Source organism: Brassica rapa, chromosome A01 (assembly GCF_000309985.2).
Source record: "Brassica rapa cultivar Chiifu-401-42 chromosome A01, CAAS_Brap_v3.01, whole genome shotgun sequence".
Classification (NCBI taxonomy): Eukaryota; Viridiplantae; Streptophyta; class Magnoliopsida; order Brassicales; family Brassicaceae; genus Brassica; species Brassica rapa.
The window spans coordinates 14949014-14970281 of record NC_024795.2 but is presented as its reverse complement, the minus strand read 5'-3'; the positions used below and the strand labels follow the sequence as shown (position 1 = coordinate 14970281).

Here is a 21268-nt window from a genome sequence, read left to right as displayed (position 1 = left end):
AAGGGATCTATTGCTTCCAAAATCATTCATTCCGACAATCGACTTACCCGGCAAAGACACTGAAATATTGACCATTGTCATTTATCCAAACAATTCCAACGGCTGTGAGACGAATTGTATGAACGTTTTATTTGTGCTTGATTTACATGATTAGTTTTATATCTGACGTTGGCAATGATCAAATGATTTCTTAATGTAACTTACTGTAATCAAAGTATATAAAAACAGATTCAAGGATAAAGAGCTATGCGGTAAATCACTAGAAGACGATTCTTGAATGGAGCAAGCAAGCCATCAGTCTACTCAATAATTTTCATTAGATTCATCAATACAACTTTTTCTACTCAAAGAAGATAATAAAAGGAAATGATGCAGTGGAGAGAAAAATAGCCCAGAGAAACACTAAAGGAGGAAGTCAATTCCCCTGCTATGCGATAGACACCAACACCGCGAGCCCCATATACTACTGAAGAACTACAAGAGCAAGTCCATACTCCTCTAGCCCAACTCCCTTCAAGGGAAGCGATAATGGAAGATCTGCAAGAGGTAACACGTCAGTATATGAACTGCCCTATCGAAGCGGAGGCAAGAAGACAAAGAGTCTTACATAGCGATACACAATGGCAGATGGAAGAGACAGTAGACCGTATCTTATCAGCAGCTGTGGCAAGCTATCAGGCAATGCACTCCTCTCCGCCTCCTCAGGAGACAGCGGCAGCAATTAGAACTACCCAGCCTGTGTCAAACCTTGCCTCCCTGAGAGCAGAAAATAATGAAGCAGCAGATCAACCAGAGGAAGCTCAAGAAGAGAATAACTCTGCAGAAAAGAAAACCACCTTACAGAGGACTAATAGGAGAAAAGTTAAACCTGCCAGGCTAAGGTCAACAGGGACCAGTCCACTAACCCTTCATGGAGCTTGCTCAAGAAAAAGAGATTTCACTAGGGGACAGAGATCACCAGGCCGCAAATCACCTGCAAATGATACAACTATCACAAACACGCAACAAGATGGAAACCAAAGGAACGTTGCAGGTCCTTCCAGTTTAACCAACCAACCTAACATCAGAATAATTCCAGCTATCTCAAAGAAAAAAAGGATTTTCACGTACCTCAACACCCGGCTCCTTAGTTGTGGCAAACTGGAATTGTTGTGGTTTGGGGAATCCCATAACAATCCGGCGTTTTAAAAGAGATTCGTAAGGTGAATGCTCCTGATATTATCTTCTTGTCAGACACAAAAAACCCCGATGAAGTAGTACTGAAAGAACTGGAAGGCATCATGGAGGAAAAGTACTGCATTGTATCTCCACATAGCCAGGAGGAGGAGGCTTCTACTAACCTGGAAAAAAGACATCGAGATTACCATCCGCTCAACCTCCCATAATTTCATTGACACTACAATGACTAGCAAAGGAATCACTTTCCACTCTACATTCGTGTATGGAGAACCTGATCACTCAAAAAGACTAGTGGTTTGGAACACCCTACCAGATCTACATCCTAACGCAAATGAAGCATGGTTCCTAATGGGAGATTTCAACGAGATTGTGGAAAACAATGAAAAAAACGGAGGACCAGAAAGATCAGAAGGGTCTTTATGTGCTTTTAGTTCCTTTCTCTCACAACTAGATCTGTTCGACATAAAGCACTCTGGAAACTACTTATCTTGGAGGGGAAAAAGGTGGACTCACGTAGTCCAATGCAGACTGGACAGATCTATGTGTAACAGCGACTGGGCTGAGCTCTTCCCTTTCTGCAGAAGCTAGTATCTCAACTTCGAAGGCTCAGACTACCGTCCTCTAGTCTCCTTCTGGATACAAAAAAGAAAAGAGGAAAGAGGATCTTAAGATATGACAGGAGACTCAGAGATAACACCGAAGTTCAAGCAATTATAAAAGAGGTTTGGGAAGCGTTCACTCATCTCTGTGTTGAAGCTCGCCTCAACCTTTGTAGGAGAGCTATCTGCAAATGGAGCAAAGAATATCAGATAAACAGTAGAAAAGCTATTGATAATATTTGGGAAGAGCTTGAGGAGGCAATGGTCAACCCAATTTCAGATGAGGCCCATCTCCATGATATCAATGCTAAACTTCTAAAGGCCTGCAAGGCTGAAGAGGAATACTAGCGGCAGAGGAGTCGACAAGTGTGGCTCGCCCTTGGAGATTCTAATACTGGTTATTTCCACGCGATCTCTAAAGGAAGGAAAGCAAAAAACTGTCTTTCAGTTATTGAGATTGATGAAGGGGAACCAAAGTTTGAAGAGGACCAGATAGCGGAAACTTATCTGTAAGTACTATGAGCAGCAATTCACAGCAAATCAAAGGATGGATAGTACCCTAATCTCCAGTGAACTTGAGCCTCAAATCTCACCAAAGTGCAATGAGGCCCTGATAAAGGATCCAACACCGTTGGAAATCAAAGAGGCTCTCTTCACGATTCACCCTAACAAGGCTCCTAGCCCTGATGGCTTTTCAGCCAGTTTCTTCTAATCCCATTGGGATGTGATTGGTCCCTGTTCTCGAAATTCAGAGTTTCTTCACAACATGTGTCTTGCCTCCTACAATGAATCAAACTCATATTAGACTCATACCAAAGACCTCATATGCAAAGAAGGTAGCGGATTACCGTCCAATTTCCATATGCAATGTCTTCTGTAAGATCATCTCTAAGCTTCTCTCTCTACGCCTGAAGACAGTGTTGGACTCAATAATTTCGGAAAACCAATCGACCTTCATCCCTGGGAGATCAATAACCGACAATGTGTTAATCACACATGAAATGCTCCATTATCTCAAAACATCTCAGGCTCAGATAAATTGTTCTATGACGGTGAAAATGGACATGTCTAAGGCATATGATAGAGTTGAGTGGGTGTTTGTTTCAAAGGTTCTACAAAGACTAGGTTTCCATGAAAAATGGATTAATCTGATTTTGCAGTGCATCCAGTCAGTCTCCTATTCCTTTCTAATCAACGACACAGTCTACGGGTTAGTGAAACCTTACCGAGAGATAAGACAAGGAGATCCCCTCTCTCCTTATATATTGATATTGTGTTGAGAGGTCCTCTCTGGTCTCTGTAGGAAGGCGGGAAGGAGAGGCAACTTTAAGGGGCATCAGAGTTGCAAGGGGTAGTCCTCGTATCAATCATCTGTTCTTCACAGATGATACAATGATGTTTTGCCACTCTACCCCTGAAAACTGCCACGCACTATCAAAGCTCCTGCTGGATTATGAAGCATTGCCAGGTCAGAAAGTTAACACGGCTAAATCAGCTATTACTTTCTCTAGTAAGATGCCACAAGAAGTAAAGACAGCAGCAAAACAGATCCTAGGAATCACAAAAGAGGGAGGAGTGCGAAAATATCTAGGGTTGCCAGAACATTTTGGCAGAAGGAAGAGGGACTTATTTACCTCAATTGTTGACAGAAAAAGACAGCGTGCAGCTAACTGGTCTACATGCTTCCTCTCCAAAGCAGGAAAGCTTACAATGATGCAGTCTGTTCTTACAGCTATTCCTTCCTACACGATGTCTTGCTTCGAGCTCCCTCTCAGCCTCTGTAAAAGAATACAATCAGCATTAACACGTTTTTGGTGGGACTCTTCTAGTGAGAAAAGAAGTATATGTTGGTTTCTCTGGGACAACTTGGCACAACCTAAGGCGGCGGGAGGTCTAGGATTACGAGACATCCAATTGTTCAACCAAGCTCTACTCCCAAAGCTGGCTTGGAGAATCATAACAGTTCCAGACTGCCTCATAGCAAGAGCCTTAAAATGTAAATATTGCCATAAGGGGAGCTTTCTCAATGTGGAACTACCCTCTGCCTGTTCCCACGGGTGGAAAGAGATTTTACATGGCCGAAATCTCCTACGTGACAATATTCGCAAGGCAATTGGAAATGGTCAGACCACAAGCGTATGGAAAGACTCCTGGATCTCTCTTGACTCAAACCTAAAACCTATGGACCTATCATTGAGAACACTCTAGACCTCAGGGTTTCTGATCTGCTTACAAGCGATCTACGATGGAACAAACAGAGGATAGAAGAAATTTTACCTCAGCTGAGTGAGTAAATCCAATCACTAAAACCCAGCACAACAGGTGCTGAAGATGTTTATATTTGGCAACCGCTACCGTCAGGATATACTCCACGAAGTCTGGGTATAATCTCGCAGCAAATACCCCTCGTCAAGCCCCACCTAATGCAAATCTGGGAGGTTTAAATTGGGTAAAAGAGGTCTGGTCAGCAAAGTGTCTCCCAAAGCTAAGAGTGTTTCTATGGCCATCATCAAAGGAGCAATACCCCTTGGTGAAAAACTACAAAGACGAGGCTTACTCACCAATGTAGCCTGTCCAAGATGTGGAGAAGTGGAAACACCAATGCACGTTTTCTTCCTCTGTTCTTTCGCGCAGAAAGTGTGGCAGAAAGTTGCCCTCACAACACCAATCCTCATAGATGCGGTTGATGACTTCCAATCAGCTTTGGTGCTGTTCCGAAAGATATCTTGTCTTCCTCCGTCAAGTATCTCATCCCCCGTCCTTCCTTGGATCTGCTGGTCGCTTTGGATGGTGAGAAACAGACTGATCTTTGAAGACAAGAATCTTAACCCTAACAAAGTCATGCTTAGAGGATTAGTCTCAGCCCGCGAATGGATTCAAGCGCAAGACAATTTATCACAGGAAAACAAGCGACAACCTCAAGGGATCCAGTTCCACAAGGAAGATGGCAGCAATCAACGCACGACATGCAACTCCGTTGCATCTTGGAACTCGACCACGAGGAAAGCAGGCTTAGCGTGGATCATCTCAACACCGACAGCAAATCAACTCCACGAAGGATCACTGTGCACAGAAAACGTCACTTCTCCTCTTATGGCCGAAGCTCTAGCGCTTCGATCGGGTCTTCTCGCAGCCGCAGCTCTCGACATTACTAGTATCAGGGTCTGCTCAGACTGCCAAACGCTCATCAGAGCAATCCAAAATAGGCACCAAATTAAGGAAATCTTCGGTATCGTCTCCGATATCATGCAGATCTCCTCTGCGTTTGCCTCTATCTCTTTCTCTTTTGTTCCACAATCTGAGAACCGAAAAGCCGACTTGTTAGCTAAACAGGCTTTGTTTTCATTTGCTTCTGTACTTGTTTGAACCTATTGATATTGGGCCTCGTTTTCGGCCCTATATCTTTTCCTGCTTTAATATAATTTCGTCGCACAAAAAAAAGATAATAAGAAAAGAAGAGAAAATGAGATTTTCTCACGAATCAAAAATAATATAGAGTCAAGAATAATATAGACATCTCATTTGCTAGTATTAATCACTTGTTTGATCATTGATTACACAAGGGCGATTTTGCCCAATATTCATAAGAGCTCAAAAAATTAAGAATATAGCCATTGAATAGTTGATGTGACAATTAGAACCAAACCTTGACATTTCTCTCATTCCACTCTCGTGCGCGTGAGTATATGCACGTCATATTGTGTAGCGAACATGATTGAAATATACTATACTATAAACCATATAATATAGTCGAAGTATTAATGCAAATATGCATGGTGAAAAGAGAAACATGTTACAAACGTTAACAAAAGCACCACACCAGCAATAACATTCTAGACTATACAATGTATAGGTTAGTCGAAGCAGAAATACACCAGAGCATCTACCGAATTTCTTATGCTACCAATCATAATAGAATGAAACCAAAAAATATACAATTTAGTTTATCTTCTTAGGTCATTTTGTAACTGAAAGCAGTAAAAGTGAATGTATAAATAAGAGCGGCGGATGAAGAGATGTTGTTGCTACGTAAAGTAAAAGTGAATAATATGTGGTGGGAGGAGGAAAATAACCTACACTGGAGGTGGAAGAGATGACAAATGGTGAAAATGGTCGAAGAGAAGATGGCAGCGGCAACCAAACAATCAGTAATGGTGATAGTGATAATAATAGGATCGAGGTGAATGAAGAAAAAAATAAGCGAGTTAGATATGATGTTGCACAATTTGGGATATATAATAACCCAAGGCGGGACAGAAGGTTAGCCGATACTATACTATAAAAGTATGTATTATAGTATTTACGTTAACATCCTACCTACTTAATTCACTGGGGTACATAAATGACACTGCCATTGTGTCATACAAGGTGGTCGAATGTGTTATCTGCCGACAGAAGAAACACAAGAAACTATTTCGAACCGTAAGGGGATTACAATTGTGGAATTTAGTATAGCAGACCCACATATAAGCTAGTTGTTGCGTAAGTAGTTGAAAGTTATTATATATTACCAAAGATAATAGTATAGAAATGACACAACTGATATATAATACATAGGAAACCTAAAATTAGGTATGGTGTTCGAATAAGCATTGGAAAAGAGACAAAAACATTTATGTAGAAGTCTAATTTGGCTGCTGAAAAGCATAAGTTAGACGCACAATAGGAAGAGGAATAAAAACACTGTTATAAATGAATGGCAATTGATAAACAAGTTTTTAGCGTTGTACTTAACCATACATAACTTCCAAAATAATAAACAAATTGAGATGTCCGCCACAGTAAAAATGGGGATATTAGTAGCAAATCTTAGTAAAACCGAAAACTTATAAGTAGCATATGAGTAGAGAAAGCAAAAAGGGGTTCCATCAAACATATCATTACGGGAGTTGGTCAGGGGCGAAGGTCGAGAAGGCTGCCATTGTATGTCTTCGCTACAACTGCAAGTGATTCATAGTGAGTTTTCACACCATCCAAGACAATCATGGAAGTGCATATGTATATAAATCACACTATACTATCATGTCAGGTGGTATAGTAAAGGCCCTAACTTTCAATATCCTACTTACACCGCACGACCGAACCGTTCATCGTTAATTTCAACTTTTCTGTTCTCGAACTCAAATTTCCATGCACTCTCTTAAAATTTCTCTTCTTCATCGCTAGCAAGAGTATGAAAAATAAAAACAACTTTTTTTTAATTTTCAAAATTAGGAGAGACACTCGTTTACGTTTACACGCGTAGGGATGGATATTTTTGGAATTTTCTTAACAATATGAAATATATCACAGCCAAAGTGATGCTATGTGTATAAACTTAATTTTTATTTTTCTTATGTATATGTGCCCCAATTTCCCATTACACAACTTGCTTAAATAATAAAAAAATTCAGGATGAGTTCATAGGACTGAACAGCAGATTATCTGACGTGTTTTCGGATTTTAGATCAATGTTAGTTTAACTTCAAAGTTCTTCCACCTTCTACAAACATGTTGAAGAGCCTGCTATTATTATACTAGTAACTGGAAACCAAACTATATTCACCATTATAGTGATAAATGGTTATTGCAAATCAGAGAATGAAAAAATATTAATTAGACAGAAGGTTTGTGAGAACATTTTTCGACAGAACCATGATAAATTCCAATAGCCTCTGTTTCTAGTTATAGTCTTTGAGAGTCACTTAGAATAATTAAACAAACTTATTATTTAATAAAAGGTTATTGACTTATTATTCAATTATTATGTGGAAAGTAAAGATGGAGATAATAATCGAAGCCAAAAACAACAATTGCGGATTCAAATGGCCATAAGTAACAAGAGCCATGCTTTCAAAGAGATTTTTCAGATTTTCTGAATCTTCGATGTTGACTGAGCTGCTTCTTGTGGCTTCATCTTTGAGAGGAAGTTGGAGAGAACATTGGTTAGTGCAGAAGTTGTGATCAAGGAAGCTCTCAGCAAGCCAACGGCCTGCAATAAAGGTATATATTCAAAAGAAGAACCAAAAATAAAATTATCAAGTAAAGAAAATAGTATATAAAAAGAAAATTCAAAAGCATACCTCTGCCTTTCTAATGTTAATCATTTTCTCATCATGTTCATCTGCAACTTGCTTAGTAATGAGATTGTTGATGATGTGCTCATCGGTGTGATAAGCAGATCATCTGACACTATGAAATTTGTTTCTCCCTTAACAAATCCAACCCCAGCGTAACTACTTGTGTTTGAATGCATTTGGGTGAACTTCACAATCCGTTCACCATTAGAAAACACATATTTCTTAATCTTCTTGGAGAACTTGCAATTTGAACTCGGATATCCATTGCGGGGGACCAAACATTCATATTCTCAATCTTCTTCCTGAATGACAATATCAAGCAGTTGAGCCCTGAACTTATAATAATAAGGAAGCACACATTGGGAAACTGTGGCTTCTTTCTGCTTCTCAAAGCTCAAATTTTTCACACTTCTGCTCATATTTCCAATGCATCCCGTATTTACAATGTCAACAGAAAGGTCCCAGGCAAACTCAAGCGGTATAGCAAGAAAAGTGAATAGAAGATCAATGAAATCTTCTCTGCACTCCGCATAAAGAATCATCCTGTCGGTCTTTCTAATATAAACTTTAATAGCTACCAATTTGTCTGCATCTCCTGCAACAGCATTTTCTTGCACCAGTGGTGTCAGCGCTTTATGTTTCCTTGTTGTACAATGTTTCCTCAGGAATGTGTCAGTCAAAGGAGCTTCTGAAGTGAATAAACAACCCAGGAAAGTTAGCACCTGCATTCAGATAAATAAACAGGTTAGAAAAAAACATACAAAAAAACGGTAAAATTAAAGATATTCAAGTACCTCTTCAGAACCAACATCAATGACCATTTCTTGCAGCTTATCAAAACCCGCATAACCAAGATCGTTGAGGATATTCAGGACAAGACCCATCGAGTTCAATGACACTTTCAGATCATCGGTGATGATAAATGACGTTCTGCAACTAAGGAATACTCCATCAGCTTGCACTCCTTCTTGAACCGGAATGAACCGATTCATCGAGGTTCCACAATAACGACATCTTGAGGTACTAATGTTGCTGTATACCTTACAGCAAGAATCATTGGACATAAAATGCGGGCAGATAAAGAACCCTGTCGCCGCGGTGTCATCTATGTTCAGCTTTAGATTTCCGCAATAACTCTCCCTGACACTCCGTGGATACAGCAACTGATTCTTGCAAACCTGTGTCTCGAAATGATCAACGCTCATGTCTGAAACACTTTTGTAAAGCTTGTGGAAACAGCCAACAATGGGAGACTGAGGAGTTTGATGCTTCTCCAGCAACCTAACAATGGTACCCATAGGAAGTGTAAGAATACTACAAAGTACATCGACAAAATCTTTCCCAACTTCAGCCAATACAACTTTGTTTTTCTCCTCGTCAATGAGAAGTCTCAGACTAAACTTGGGTTTAGCAGCAGAATTTGCCATCAGAAGAAAATGAAAGTTAAAAGAGAAATAAAAGGGAAAAGTAGACCAGTAGTTGTGTATATTAAGTATCAAATTTGAATTTCACAGGAACTTAGGGTTACAACTCTATCTATATAACCATGAAGAGTCAGTGAAACCACACAACGGTAGAAACGTTTGCGTGTTCCCATGAAAGTATGAATGTGAATACATGTCCCAAGGATTAAGTGTATGTGTATATTTCCTAGAAAAGGTCAAATGTAGTTACAGATTCCCGAGAAAATGCACCTTGTTTCGAAGAGTTGTGTTGTGATTGATAGAATTAAATTAAGTATTGTCTAGCAAAAATTCTGTGAATCAATAATTAATTTAATTTTATCAATCACAACAAACCTCTTCAAAAAAAATATTCACGCTTTCTTTACATCCTTATCAGACTATAAAAATAAAAGATATCTATTATTTTTTTAATTTTTTTACTTATTTGATTTTTAAATATCAAATCCCAAATTGTTATTTAATTTAAATTTTTTAAATAATTTCAAAAGAATTTTTTTGAGCAAGATAATATATATTAGAAAAGGAAACTATAAATACTTCTTTATTATAAACTAATTTTGATCAAATAATTACAAAGATTTTTTAACTAGAATAACTCTAAATAATTTTAATAAACTAGAAGTATTATACTTTACCATACTGAAAAATATTTGTTTTTTCTTAATAATTTACTTTGGTTTAATTAAACTAGGATTCAAACCCATAGTAAATTTAAAATATAATTTACAATGATATGTTTGTAAATTATCTTTGAAAGTTAGGTTAAAATCAATGTATTATATAATAGATAATCATTGAATAAGACGAAATAAGTTATTTCTAATGCTATGTTTGAAATGATCGTTGAGTTTGTTATAGATTTAATCACTTAAATTAAAATATTTTGCTCGAATTTTATAATTTTAGTAAGATGTTTCCAGTATAAACTCAAGAAGTTTAGTGGATTTGTAACCTTGTAATGAACTAATATTTATAGAAAAATTTACACATCTAATATGGTGTATCCCAAATGATTTTATTCTATTGATTCTTGCCACTCGTTATCTCTTTCCGCTAAATATATATTGACTTATTCTTGGGTTCACCCCTAGGTGAACCTACAGGTTCACCAACCAATAGGATTGTGTCATTTTAGATTCAGTATCTTTTAAAAAAAGAAACAAAATATTATCGAATTATACTATATTTTAAAAATAAAATTTGTATTAATCACAAAAAGAAGATTTTTTTACCGCAAAAAAAAAAAATTGTTTTTCAAAAGTATTTTTAACGCTGCCAACAATTATTAAACCCTAAACCCTAAACCTTTAGGTAAACTCTAAACTCTTGAATAAATCATAAATCTTAAAGTTTAAGATTTGATCCAAGAGTTTCAGATTTATCCAAGGGTTTAGAGTTTACCCAATGGTTTAAGGTTTACCCAAGGGTTTAGGGTTTAGGATTTAGGGTTTAGGATTAGGATTTAGAGTTTAGTTTTTTGTTGATTGTGTTAAAAATATTTTTTTTAAAAATTCAAGAATTTAAAATTTATCAAAGGGTTTAGGGTTTACCAAAAGGTTTAGGGTTTAGATTTAGAGTTTAGTGTTTGTTTATCGTATTAATGTTTTTTTGAAAACTTTTTTTTTGCAACTACTATTATTTTTATTTATTTATACTTTTTTAATTTTAAAAACGTAATATAATTTGACAATATTTTGTTTCCTTTTTTAAAAGATATCGAATTTGAAATAACTAAATCTGATTGGTTGGTGAACCTATAGATTCACCCTAGGGGGTAAACCAAAGAATAACTCATATATATTTGCATCTCTAGTTAAATTAAAAATTTTACCAACAACCTTAACAATATTCTCATAATATTCAAGGAAATTAACATAAAAGTTATATAACTGGCCAACAAAAGGGTGAATATGCTAATCCCCTATATATTAATTGAAAATCTTTTAAAACATTAAAACCTTAAATTTGTATTAATAAACAAAAACTACATCCTATGTGGCAGTTCTGTATGTCTTCTAAACATATTTAAAAAGAATTCTAGAGCACTTTATATAAACCATAGTTTTAAAATATAACGTTGGTCCATTACTAAATATCATAGCAACAGTTGCTTTAAAATCTTTTTTTGCAAGTCGAGAACTCATTACTTGGTGGACATATCTTGCAATTCGAGCCCGCTTTTTGGTGATGAGCGATATGGATCAGGCGAACAAGGGTGGTGGATCTCGGTGGAGAGGAGGCTTTCAAGGCAGAGGCGTGAAATGGTTGCATGAACTTTCGGGTACATCAGTAAGCATTTCGTTTGAGGGCGGCGGACAGGCGTGAACAAGGATCCCTGAGGCGACTGACTTCGGCAACGAATTCTGTCGGTTCTGCATTGGTCTTGCCTCTTGGGTTCTCTTCCCTTTCCTCTGGTCTTCACCTATACCTCGACAGTCCTTTGACGGTGAGATGTTCTCAAATCAGGCAGCAGCTTCGATTGGCCGGAATCTGGCCTTCTCGCCGTGGTCTCTCTAGCGGCTATGGCGGCTTTGTCTATAGAGTTTGGAGTCCTAGGGTTTTCTTTGTTTTTAGACTTGCTTTCTTCTTGGGTCTGTAAAATTATGCCCATTTGATTTTTAGTTGGGTTTTTATTATCAGTATATATATCATATATATGTAAAATATATATATATATATATTTATATATATTATTAATAAAAACCCTTTTTCAAAAAAAAAATCTTTCACTTTATTCTCTGATATATATATATTCTCTAAGTTGTTATGTGGGTCATTTCATTCCTAAGAAATATTAATTTTTCGATTGTTTATTTTTTTTGCCATTCTCAAGATGTGTATTATTATGCATCCTTATGTGTATATGAGTTCACTTCTATTGCAAGAAAATTTCTATGTTTATTGAGCAAAATAATTTTCCTACGTTTATATACACTAACCTTCTTACATCTTTATGGGCAAAAGAATTTCTTATGTTTAGAATAAGTATGATTATTAATTAGAAGGTTAGTGTATGTAGCTTTGCTCAATCTTTCAATATCAAAATGAATTAGTATGTATTTCAAATTTATTTCAAGAATATTAAACAAAAATGTGAATCACTGTGTACTTTCGGTTTGTAATCATTTATAGTCGGTTTGTGGTTGATTTGATTTTCATAGAACTGTACGGGAAGGATAAATTTATGGTCAGTTTTACTAATTATTACAAGATAATTAAATATGTTATGAAAAATTATCGTGATAGACTGATATGGTAAGTTAAATTTAATTTATAATATCTTATAGTTTAATTTGATTTGAAATTTTGTGACCAAGTCTGTGATTTTGTCCTTTATTTTCATTGATACTATCCTTTCAATTAGTGATTATCGATATTATGTTGCCAAATATGTAAACGAAATTGTTATTAAATATTTACGTTTTCACATAGATTTAACACACTAAATATGGTTTCTGTGATGGCTGCTAATAAATTATAGTTAACCATAAATCTTTATCGTATTAAGTGTCTGACAGAACTGTAGGACTTTATACAAATACTAGGGGTATTCCGGCGCTACGCGCCGGGTTCGTACGTTTTGTTGCTAATAAATTGTTAAGGATTTGTTGATCTATTTGGTATTGGTTAGTGATAGTAATATATTTGTCTTTTTGGTAATTGTCCAGGCAAAAAATGAATATCGTAAGTTGTATCTCATATTTGAATGAAGTAAGAATTAAATATAATTTGGATAATATAATATATAGGTGACAGTTGCACCAAATTAAATATAATTTGGATAATAAAATGAGTTTGTATCTTTACATATATAAGTGAAGGCTTTATATATTGAATCAAGGACACCCCTAATCGACACATACTTCTTAGAGATATATTTCTCAACTAACACATATTCAAGCTGTGTTCTTTCAACACATGTTTCTCAACCTACGGGCGAGTAAGTTTACAATTAAACTAATTTTTTTTATTAAAATGTATTTTAGTTTATAAAAACATTTGAAAATTTACATTTATGTCAAAAATAATAGGGTAGGACCCGGTGATTATAATGATGTGTATTAGGTTGTTATGTGATTATAATGGTAGGTAATCACATGAAAAATTGATTTATTTTTGTTATTAAGTTGCTAGTTTGAGTGTTGTATTTACACCATCCTTTCATAACAGACTTTACAATATGCATGTGAGACTAATTAAGATACGATACACATGTTGACTAAATGACACCAAAATAGTATGGTTTGCATGTTCAAATTTAAATACTGAAATTTGGAGAATCATTGATGTGACTATGAATCTATGATCCCTCCGAGTTTGGGTTATCCCCAAAGAGAACCCGAGAATTGTAGTTAACATTTTAGGTTATCCTGTCCAAGACCATCATCTTTCTTTCAGCGTCCCTCCTTTGGACTGATTGTTCTAGGAAGTGCTGGCATGACTTACAATTGAAGAATTGTCGGAAACAAATTATATAAAACTGACAGAAGTATTATCTGTGTGCCATAAGAATGAAATCAAAGACAAAGAGATCAAACGCCTATATTTACTCAAGTAGGCAAGATAACCAGCAAGAAGAAACAAATGTAAGAGTTTTAACCAACCGACTCAGTATTTTGGAGAACATGTCGTAGGATTTCTCTTGGTCATCACTCCATCTATCTTTAAATCTTGCGCATAGGAAAAAAATATAAACGTCGAAAGATTAGAACTTAGACATGGATCTGTGTAATTAAACAAATACAAAGAGATAGTAGGAAGCATCGATTCCTATTGTATTATTTTTTCTTATGTAGTGTTCTTCAACTTCTCAATCCCTAGCCATGCATCAACAACACAAAGGCTATTTAATATGAAATAAGTAGGACTACCTTTGTAATCTTGTCAGAAAAGATATTGGTTGGTAATTTAATTATGATGGGGGTAACCATTTTGTTTGCTTACTTTCTTGGCTAATAGATGCTACCAGAGAACACGCTGCTCCCCATAAGTTTAGAACACTGTTTCATTACATTCTTCGATTAGTCAACAACATCATACCAAAAATATGGCCGTAATCGTTAACTTGTAAGAAACTGAGAAGACAACATAAAATCTTACGAAATAGCTTACAAATTAGACACGGTTCCTGGCCGCCAAATATAATAGTTTGCTATATTCAGGTTTGTAGTAGAAAAAAATAACTCGTAAGCATAAAGTGATAGAGTTGGTTTATTGTGTTTGGTTTGTGAGTTAGGTGTTGCAAACCTGACGTGAAAACGGGGAGAAAGCTAATGATAGAATTATTGCTGTTAGTGGAAGAGTAATAGTAAAGGTCACAGAGTCTCCATTTTGTTGAAAGAGAAAACGGTTTCTCATACCTAAAGATCAAATGATCACTTGAACATTTTTGTGCCTACATCACAAAGAAGACAAAAAAGTGAAAAGGATTGAAAGAGATGAACTTGCAAATTATATTTATCTGATTGTACCGTTTGTGTCCCAATATTGAGTAGGCCAGCATCATTTTTCTGAAATTGCTTTAGTCTGCTCCAATCCAACAATAAAGAGTCTTTATAAGAATATAGTAGAATTTTGGAGATTTACGTGACTTTTATTTCCACTGGAATCTTCTAATTCCCCCACAAATATTATGATGGAGGTCATTTAAAGAGAAAAGGATGGTGAAATTATTCTCGACCAAGAAGTAGATGCTTACTGTGGGTCCACTCCAAATTCTAATGCTGAAACTGATCTTTAACTCGGGTGGTTGGCTATAATTCCTTTTTGTAAATCCCATTGTGCACTGCTATATCTGTAGAAGACTCAAAAATGTCTGTAAACAGTTTACAAAAGGGATATATAACCTGATGGTGGAATTGCATGACTATCCTTTGTAAAACTCTCGTATCCAATTTAGATTTGTCCATGTTAGGCTGCAAATAATTAGCGACATGTTTTTAATAAATGGATTCATTGTTCAGTAGAATCGGAGACAGAGAGTGTAAACCTCATCTCTAGCAGTTCCTCTGTAGTTCCATAAACTGCTGAATCAAAATTCCATGGGTTTAGATACTAAAAGAAAAACATTTTAATTCACGAAGTTGCTTTGATTCAGTATTAAGACTTTTTCTCACCAATGAGCGCGATCCTCAGCTTCTTGCACCATTGCAGCTTCTTCATAAGATATGGTAAAGGCAAATCATGAAATCCTCAAATCAAACTAAAAAACTTTATTCATCACTCTTAAAAAGCCAGAAGCTACCTCTAGGTACTGCGTTCCTGAAGAACAGCAAACAAAGCTCAACTCTGCTGAATACTCTTCCCCAGTAACACCTCTCTTGAGTAACATAAACCATCCGGTGTAGCCAATAATGGGAAATTTTGATCTAGCGTAGTATCTTCCAGTGTAGATCCTCTTTATAAACCATCTTTTAATATAACCTCTTTAAAGAAAACTTTTGATCATGTAACTTCTGTTGGAAGTTCAACTAATTATCCCGCTGGTGCAGTTTGGCCAGACCCACTACAGTCTAACCTGATTAAAACACCGGAAACATCAAGTAAAAAGACAGAGGAGTACATGGAAACAAAAAAGAAGAAAACACATGGATAAGCTAGTAGTAATACTTACGACCACTTTCGAGGGATGAAGATAAGCAGTCAAAAATATAGCATGCCTAGATAAAGGGTATTGTTTGAAATACAATGTTTCTTCTCTTCTTAGGCTTGATTTCGTTGATTGTGTTCTTTTGATTCTCGATTACAGTTGTTGCGAGAAAACTGATTAAATGGAAGCCAAAAAGAGAGAATTACCGATTAAAGCTTGTAAATTGCTTTCCTTCAGTAATTGAAAGTGGGCTGTAAAGAGAGAATAAAAGTGACAATTTACCTTGCATAAAAGAGTTGGGGAAGGATAAAATAATAATCAGTTTCTTAGTTAATCTCGCCCTGGTACAGAAACGTATAAACGAAGAAGAGAGATGGTTGCTTCACCACGCAGGTTTTTGGAATCTTCAAGGGAATCTGAAGAGATTAGTGATTTTGTTTGCTAATTTAACTGAAAGGGGATTTACTCTTGTAGAACGTGCGTAAAGTGGAGTTTTATGAATGAAAATTAAGGTTTTGATTTTTCCATGGCCGGCAAGAAAGTGAAAGGTTATTTATTTGATTTAATTCACATGTATAATTAGAGGAATATTTCTGCTGGGCTATAGAAAGGTCCATTTCAATTGATTGCAGAAGCAATAGGCGTAAATCTAAAAACATAAAGCGTCCACGTGTCTCAATTTGCCCCATGCTCCTAGATGATGTGGAGGGATAAGGAGAGACTATACTCTACTTTATTATATAAGATATCAATGTTAATACTCTACTACTAAGGGCATACGAAACCCTAATTTATTAACTACTAGTGGTATTCCGGCGCTACGTACCGGGTTCGTATGTTTTATTCTTACTTAAATTTACAATTCATTTTATGGTCTTAGTAAAAGAAGTATGTTCACAGAAATGAAAATGAAAATACGTCGAAAGAAAATGATCTTATGCTTATCGCAGGATATGCTTTTTGTGTCATATATATAATTATATTATTATTGTATATTCTTATTATGTGTATTTCATATTAGCATTTTCAAGAGAAGTGTATAACAATGTTTATGGTTTGTAAGAATGTTAGGTTGTAGAAGGATTATGTATACGAAAGTTAATTATGTTTGATTTCGTTGTTTGTGTTTATATTAATAGGTTGCTACGTATAACATATTATATAGGTTAGATGCGGTTTAAATGGTATTTTAGTTGTATGTTTTTAAGCCATGATTGACTGGCTAGTTGTGGTTTGTTATATTTTGGACTCTCAAAGCTGAGTATGTAATTGGCATGATTATCGTTTGTATGACGGAATTGGGTTTAGATGATTGCATTTAGTAACAGTTTATCTGTATGCTGAAGATGTTATTGAAAAGCTGAGTTAAATAACGGAAGTGTACCGTAAAATAAGTAGGTGTTATTAAAGAAGAAATGTATTTTTAGACTATCACTGTTTGAAATACGTATTTTAATTTTTGTTGTCATTTACTTTTTTTTTGTTTATAATCTTATTTTTTAGCATACCAATCAAATTGATTTGTTCATTGAATCAGAGTTCATAATTAACAAATTGATGTTGCATTTCTTATAAAAAAGTAATGGAAACTCAAACACCGTCTGTGATGGGATCAACAAAGCAAAACTATTAAAAATTGAAACCATTGGAATGGAAAATTGAAAAGAACGGAAATGGATCCATAAATGGAGGCTGTTCTTATAGAGAGTTAACTGTCTCCAAGAATTTCCCTATTTGCTTATAATATAAACAATCACTGCATCTATTTTCAAGATCATTGAACTTGCAACTTCTTGGTGGCATTATAAAGATCCTATTAGTTCCATTTGTCTTGTTCTTCATAATAAGGACATCGCGCAAGGAACGTTTGATTTTCTATCATATAGATATCCTTATATTGTTTCATTTGTAATTATCGCAATTCATTAGTATTGCGTTTATTTGATTACCAGAAAGACAACCTCATATGTGATTGATTATTTCCTATATATTCAAGTAAAAATAGAGTAGTGTGTATTTTTGCTTAAACCATTTTCATTTGACTTATCTAAAATATGTTTATACTTTTATCTTCATGTAAATTTTATCGTGTTTGTTTCTGAAGATGTTAGTATTATCAAAGTTTTGATTTAACACGTTGTTTTCTTTATTCGTTCAGTAAGGAAGCTGGATGTGTTTTCAGTATTTGATAGGATGTAATAGCCTTAAAATTGTGCTTGGTGTCACACATTTCTTTTGCAATTGTTCTACAGTTTTTATGCACTTAGCACAAGTTTATTGTTTTATTTTTTTCTTGCTTATTTTTCCTACTATTTTTTAACTCTTGGTTTTGATTATATACAAATTCTTGATTGCGGTCTTCCAAGAGTTTGTTTTTAATTTCCATTATCTTAAATGCCACCATAAGAAACAGAAAATTCCAAAAGATCCACTACTTTCCTTTTAAACTCTGGCTCCGCTTGGTTAGATTTAACGTGGAAAATCATTATCATAAATAATATTTGATTTTATGAATTTTTCCTATGTATTATTTGAAGTTATATATTTTAGGTTATATTGTGAATTTTTTATTATATTATTTAGTTCGAATAATTTTAATTTTTATCCTTTACATGTTGGGAATTTTTATTTTTCTAAGTGTTTCTTTTTATTTTAAATTTTGTTTATCCATCATTTTTTCTAATTAATTTCTATAAACTTCAGTTTGGTTACTAAAAATAGAAAAAAAAAGTTATGTAAGATTCACTATTTTTTATTTTTGCTGTCTTTGGTTTGATAAACGTTAAAAACAATATCATAAATGGATTTCCATTTTAAATCTTTTTGAGTTTCTCTATGTATGCTTGAAATTTATATATGAAAATGATATGATGTTTTTCACAATTATTAATCGTTGACTAATTTTAAAAATTCAAGCTATATTGTGCACTTTCACTATATGTTTTATAGTTTCATTTGTATATTTTCTATATTTTTTTTTCATTTTCCAGAATTTCTAATTAGATTTCTGTTCTGCTTATATATTAGTCATTAGTTGTGTTTTTTTTTAATTTCTTGTTAATTTATGTATACTTTTGGGGAACAAACTATTGTTTTTTTTCTAATGTAGGAAGCACCTTTTAATCTCGTGTTAAAAAAAAAACTTTACATCTCTTACTCTTATTTTTTTTTTCAGAATTCTATATATTTTTGAATTATATTTATTTACTATATTATTATATGTTCAAAGAAAGTTTGATGAAAAGAACTTGGTTCGATTGAAAATAATTAGAAATATTTCATCAATTATTAAATGTGTCGTTAATAGATTTTGATCTAGATACTAAAAAGATGAAAATGTAGATTATTTTTCAATTTTTAAAGTTATTATGAAGTATGAAATCTCTAGATAGCTGTTGACAGAAAAAAAAAATCTCTAGATAGCTTCTTATAATGGAGTGGTGGTAACATGAAAAAGAGAGTTGGAGAAAAATTTATGTTCATTGATATCGGTAGCATTATTGTTGTCAAATGTATGGCATCTCCGTGATCTCCACACAATCCAGATGAAACCACTGCAATACTTTTAGATGCTGCAACGATTGAAGGAAAAGGCTCTGCAGCTTTGACCTGGAAATTGATGAACAAAACTATATGAGACAAACAACGAACTATCTATGTAGATCTACGGTTCAAGTTGGTTACTCACAGAGACCATAATCTTCTCCACAAGTGTCTGAGATAAGGACATTTGGTAGAGACGGTAAACTCAAGGCAGCCATTGAAGAACAACATCCTGGAAGAAGATCAAAATCAATCAAAGGACCACTGTGGAGTAACTCTAGTGGAGAAATGTGCCAATCTCCCACATTTTCAGTATCTAAATTATACATAAAGAGTATATATAAACCTGTGAGCGTGTGAGTTTGGTTTGGTGCAGGTGGGCAGAGTGATATACCAATTTAGATATATATTAGTATATAAAAATAGAATTTAACTAATCGTATTATTAAAGTCTGACCTTTTCAAGATCTAAACAATTGCATGTTCAGCACTTTATCAATTGGCCCTTTGGTTGTGTCTTTCCCTTTTCCATCACTTTTCTCTTCTAACTGAGCGTGTCTTGTTGAGATGCACTGACAATCTGGTTCATCTCAGGTGTCCAGTCCAAAGAATAAACCTGTGAATCCACACATGTTAACGTTAAAAAGTTGGGATCTTTACCAAATCCTTCAAAAATGAAAACTATTCAAATCTTAAAGAACGTTCAGACTTAAACTCCAGATTTAAACTCCTTCACGAATGAAGCTTTAAGATTGGCTACACTAAACACTTAATCACAAGCTACAAAACTCCATAAAGATGCATACTTGGATGAATAAAAAGATATATTTGCAGAATATATGTAACCAACGAGATGAAACTTCTCACTCACCTTTCTGGCAATAGTTTGAAACCAACAATCGTCACTCGGTGGCAATTGTTCACATCCTGTAGTCCATCTGCAAAAGCAGCTGTGTGGTGGGAGACAGCCATCGACATTGCGTCCCGAACAGCTCCCACATCTGTGTCTGAACTCTGAAGCTGTCTCCAGCTTCTACGCTGCCATTAACGTCCACGGCTTGGCCTCCGTGTCAGACCTCATCACTCAAAACTGCATCTACAAAGATCTCGTCCTCTCATCACTCTAGAATATAGATAAACATAGAATGTATATATTAAAACAGGTTTACAAAATATTTGAGCCGGTTTATACCATTAAACAAAATTAAAAAAAACTAAAAAACTAAAAATACAACACTAAACCTAATCTAGAGGCCGCCATCTTCTTGTTGAACTCTCCACCGCTGGCAAACTTGAGTGTCATGCCTCCTCCTCCGCCTTTTCATCCCGCCTCTTCCGCTGTCTGTTTGTCCAGCTTCCTCCACCTCGCTTCCTCCACCTCGTGAAGCTTCTTCTCCGTCCTCCTACATCAAGCTTCTCTGCCTCCTCCAACTTTCATTACCAAGACAAAAACAAATCGAAATCAAAACTCACAGAGAGAGAGAGAGAGAGAGACATGTAACCGTGACAGAGCGAGGCACGGGAGAGAGAGAGAGAGATCCGGCATGGCAGAGAGGAGAGAGGAGACCGGTGGTGGCTCTCGCCTTCTCTACCGCTCAGTGGAGTTAAGTTGCAGAGTTATTGAAATCGGAGGCGTTAGGGACACTGAACCGGCTCGAATCTCTGCGTCTCGCGGTCGATGATGAGAAGGTAGAAGACGAAGACGAAGAGGAGACGAGAGGTGAAACCCTCGGCGTGCTTCAAGATGGGCCGCCATGAACAAAATAAAAGACACCGGAGCCCAAACCAAATAATGGAAAAAACACAAAAAAAAAACAAAAAGAAGTAACCAAT

General features: G+C 35.3%; 2 protein-coding genes and 1 long non-coding RNA gene across 5 annotated transcripts; 1 reads left to right on the top strand and 2 right to left on the bottom strand.

Annotated features, from left to right (window-relative positions):
- Positions 1–345: 345 nt before the first annotated feature.
- Positions 346–10578, bottom strand: LOC103873706. 3 transcript variants are annotated; one of them, XM_033275218.1, is made up of 2 exons: positions 608–10578; positions 346–537 (listed from the first exon to the last, which is right to left on the bottom strand). In XM_033275218.1, the coding sequence occupies exon 1, from the start codon at positions 9262–9264 to the stop codon at positions 8614–8616; it is 651 nt and encodes a 216-aa protein (XP_033131109.1). In that variant the 5' UTR covers positions 9265–10578; the 3' UTR covers positions 346–537; positions 608–8613. The 3 variants fall into 3 exon arrangements, with proteins under 3 accessions (XP_033131109.1, XP_033131102.1, XP_033131104.1); XM_033275211.1 differs by having other exon boundaries at positions 346–756; positions 837–10578; XM_033275213.1 differs by having other exon boundaries at positions 346–1340; positions 1693–10578.
- Positions 4278–5144, top strand: LOC103874390. The gene has a single exon (XM_009152806.1). The coding sequence runs from the start codon at positions 4278–4280 to the stop codon at positions 5142–5144; it is 867 nt and encodes a 288-aa protein (XP_009151054.1).
- A 393-nt stretch (positions 10579–10971) lies between the features above and the next one.
- LOC108872282 lies at positions 10972–20299 on the bottom strand. The gene is made up of 2 exons (XR_004451013.1): positions 15917–20299; positions 10972–15820 (listed from the first exon to the last, which is right to left on the bottom strand). It is a non-coding gene; the product is annotated as an uncharacterized LOC108872282 (long non-coding RNA).
- Between the last annotated feature and the right edge of the window lie 969 nt (positions 20300–21268).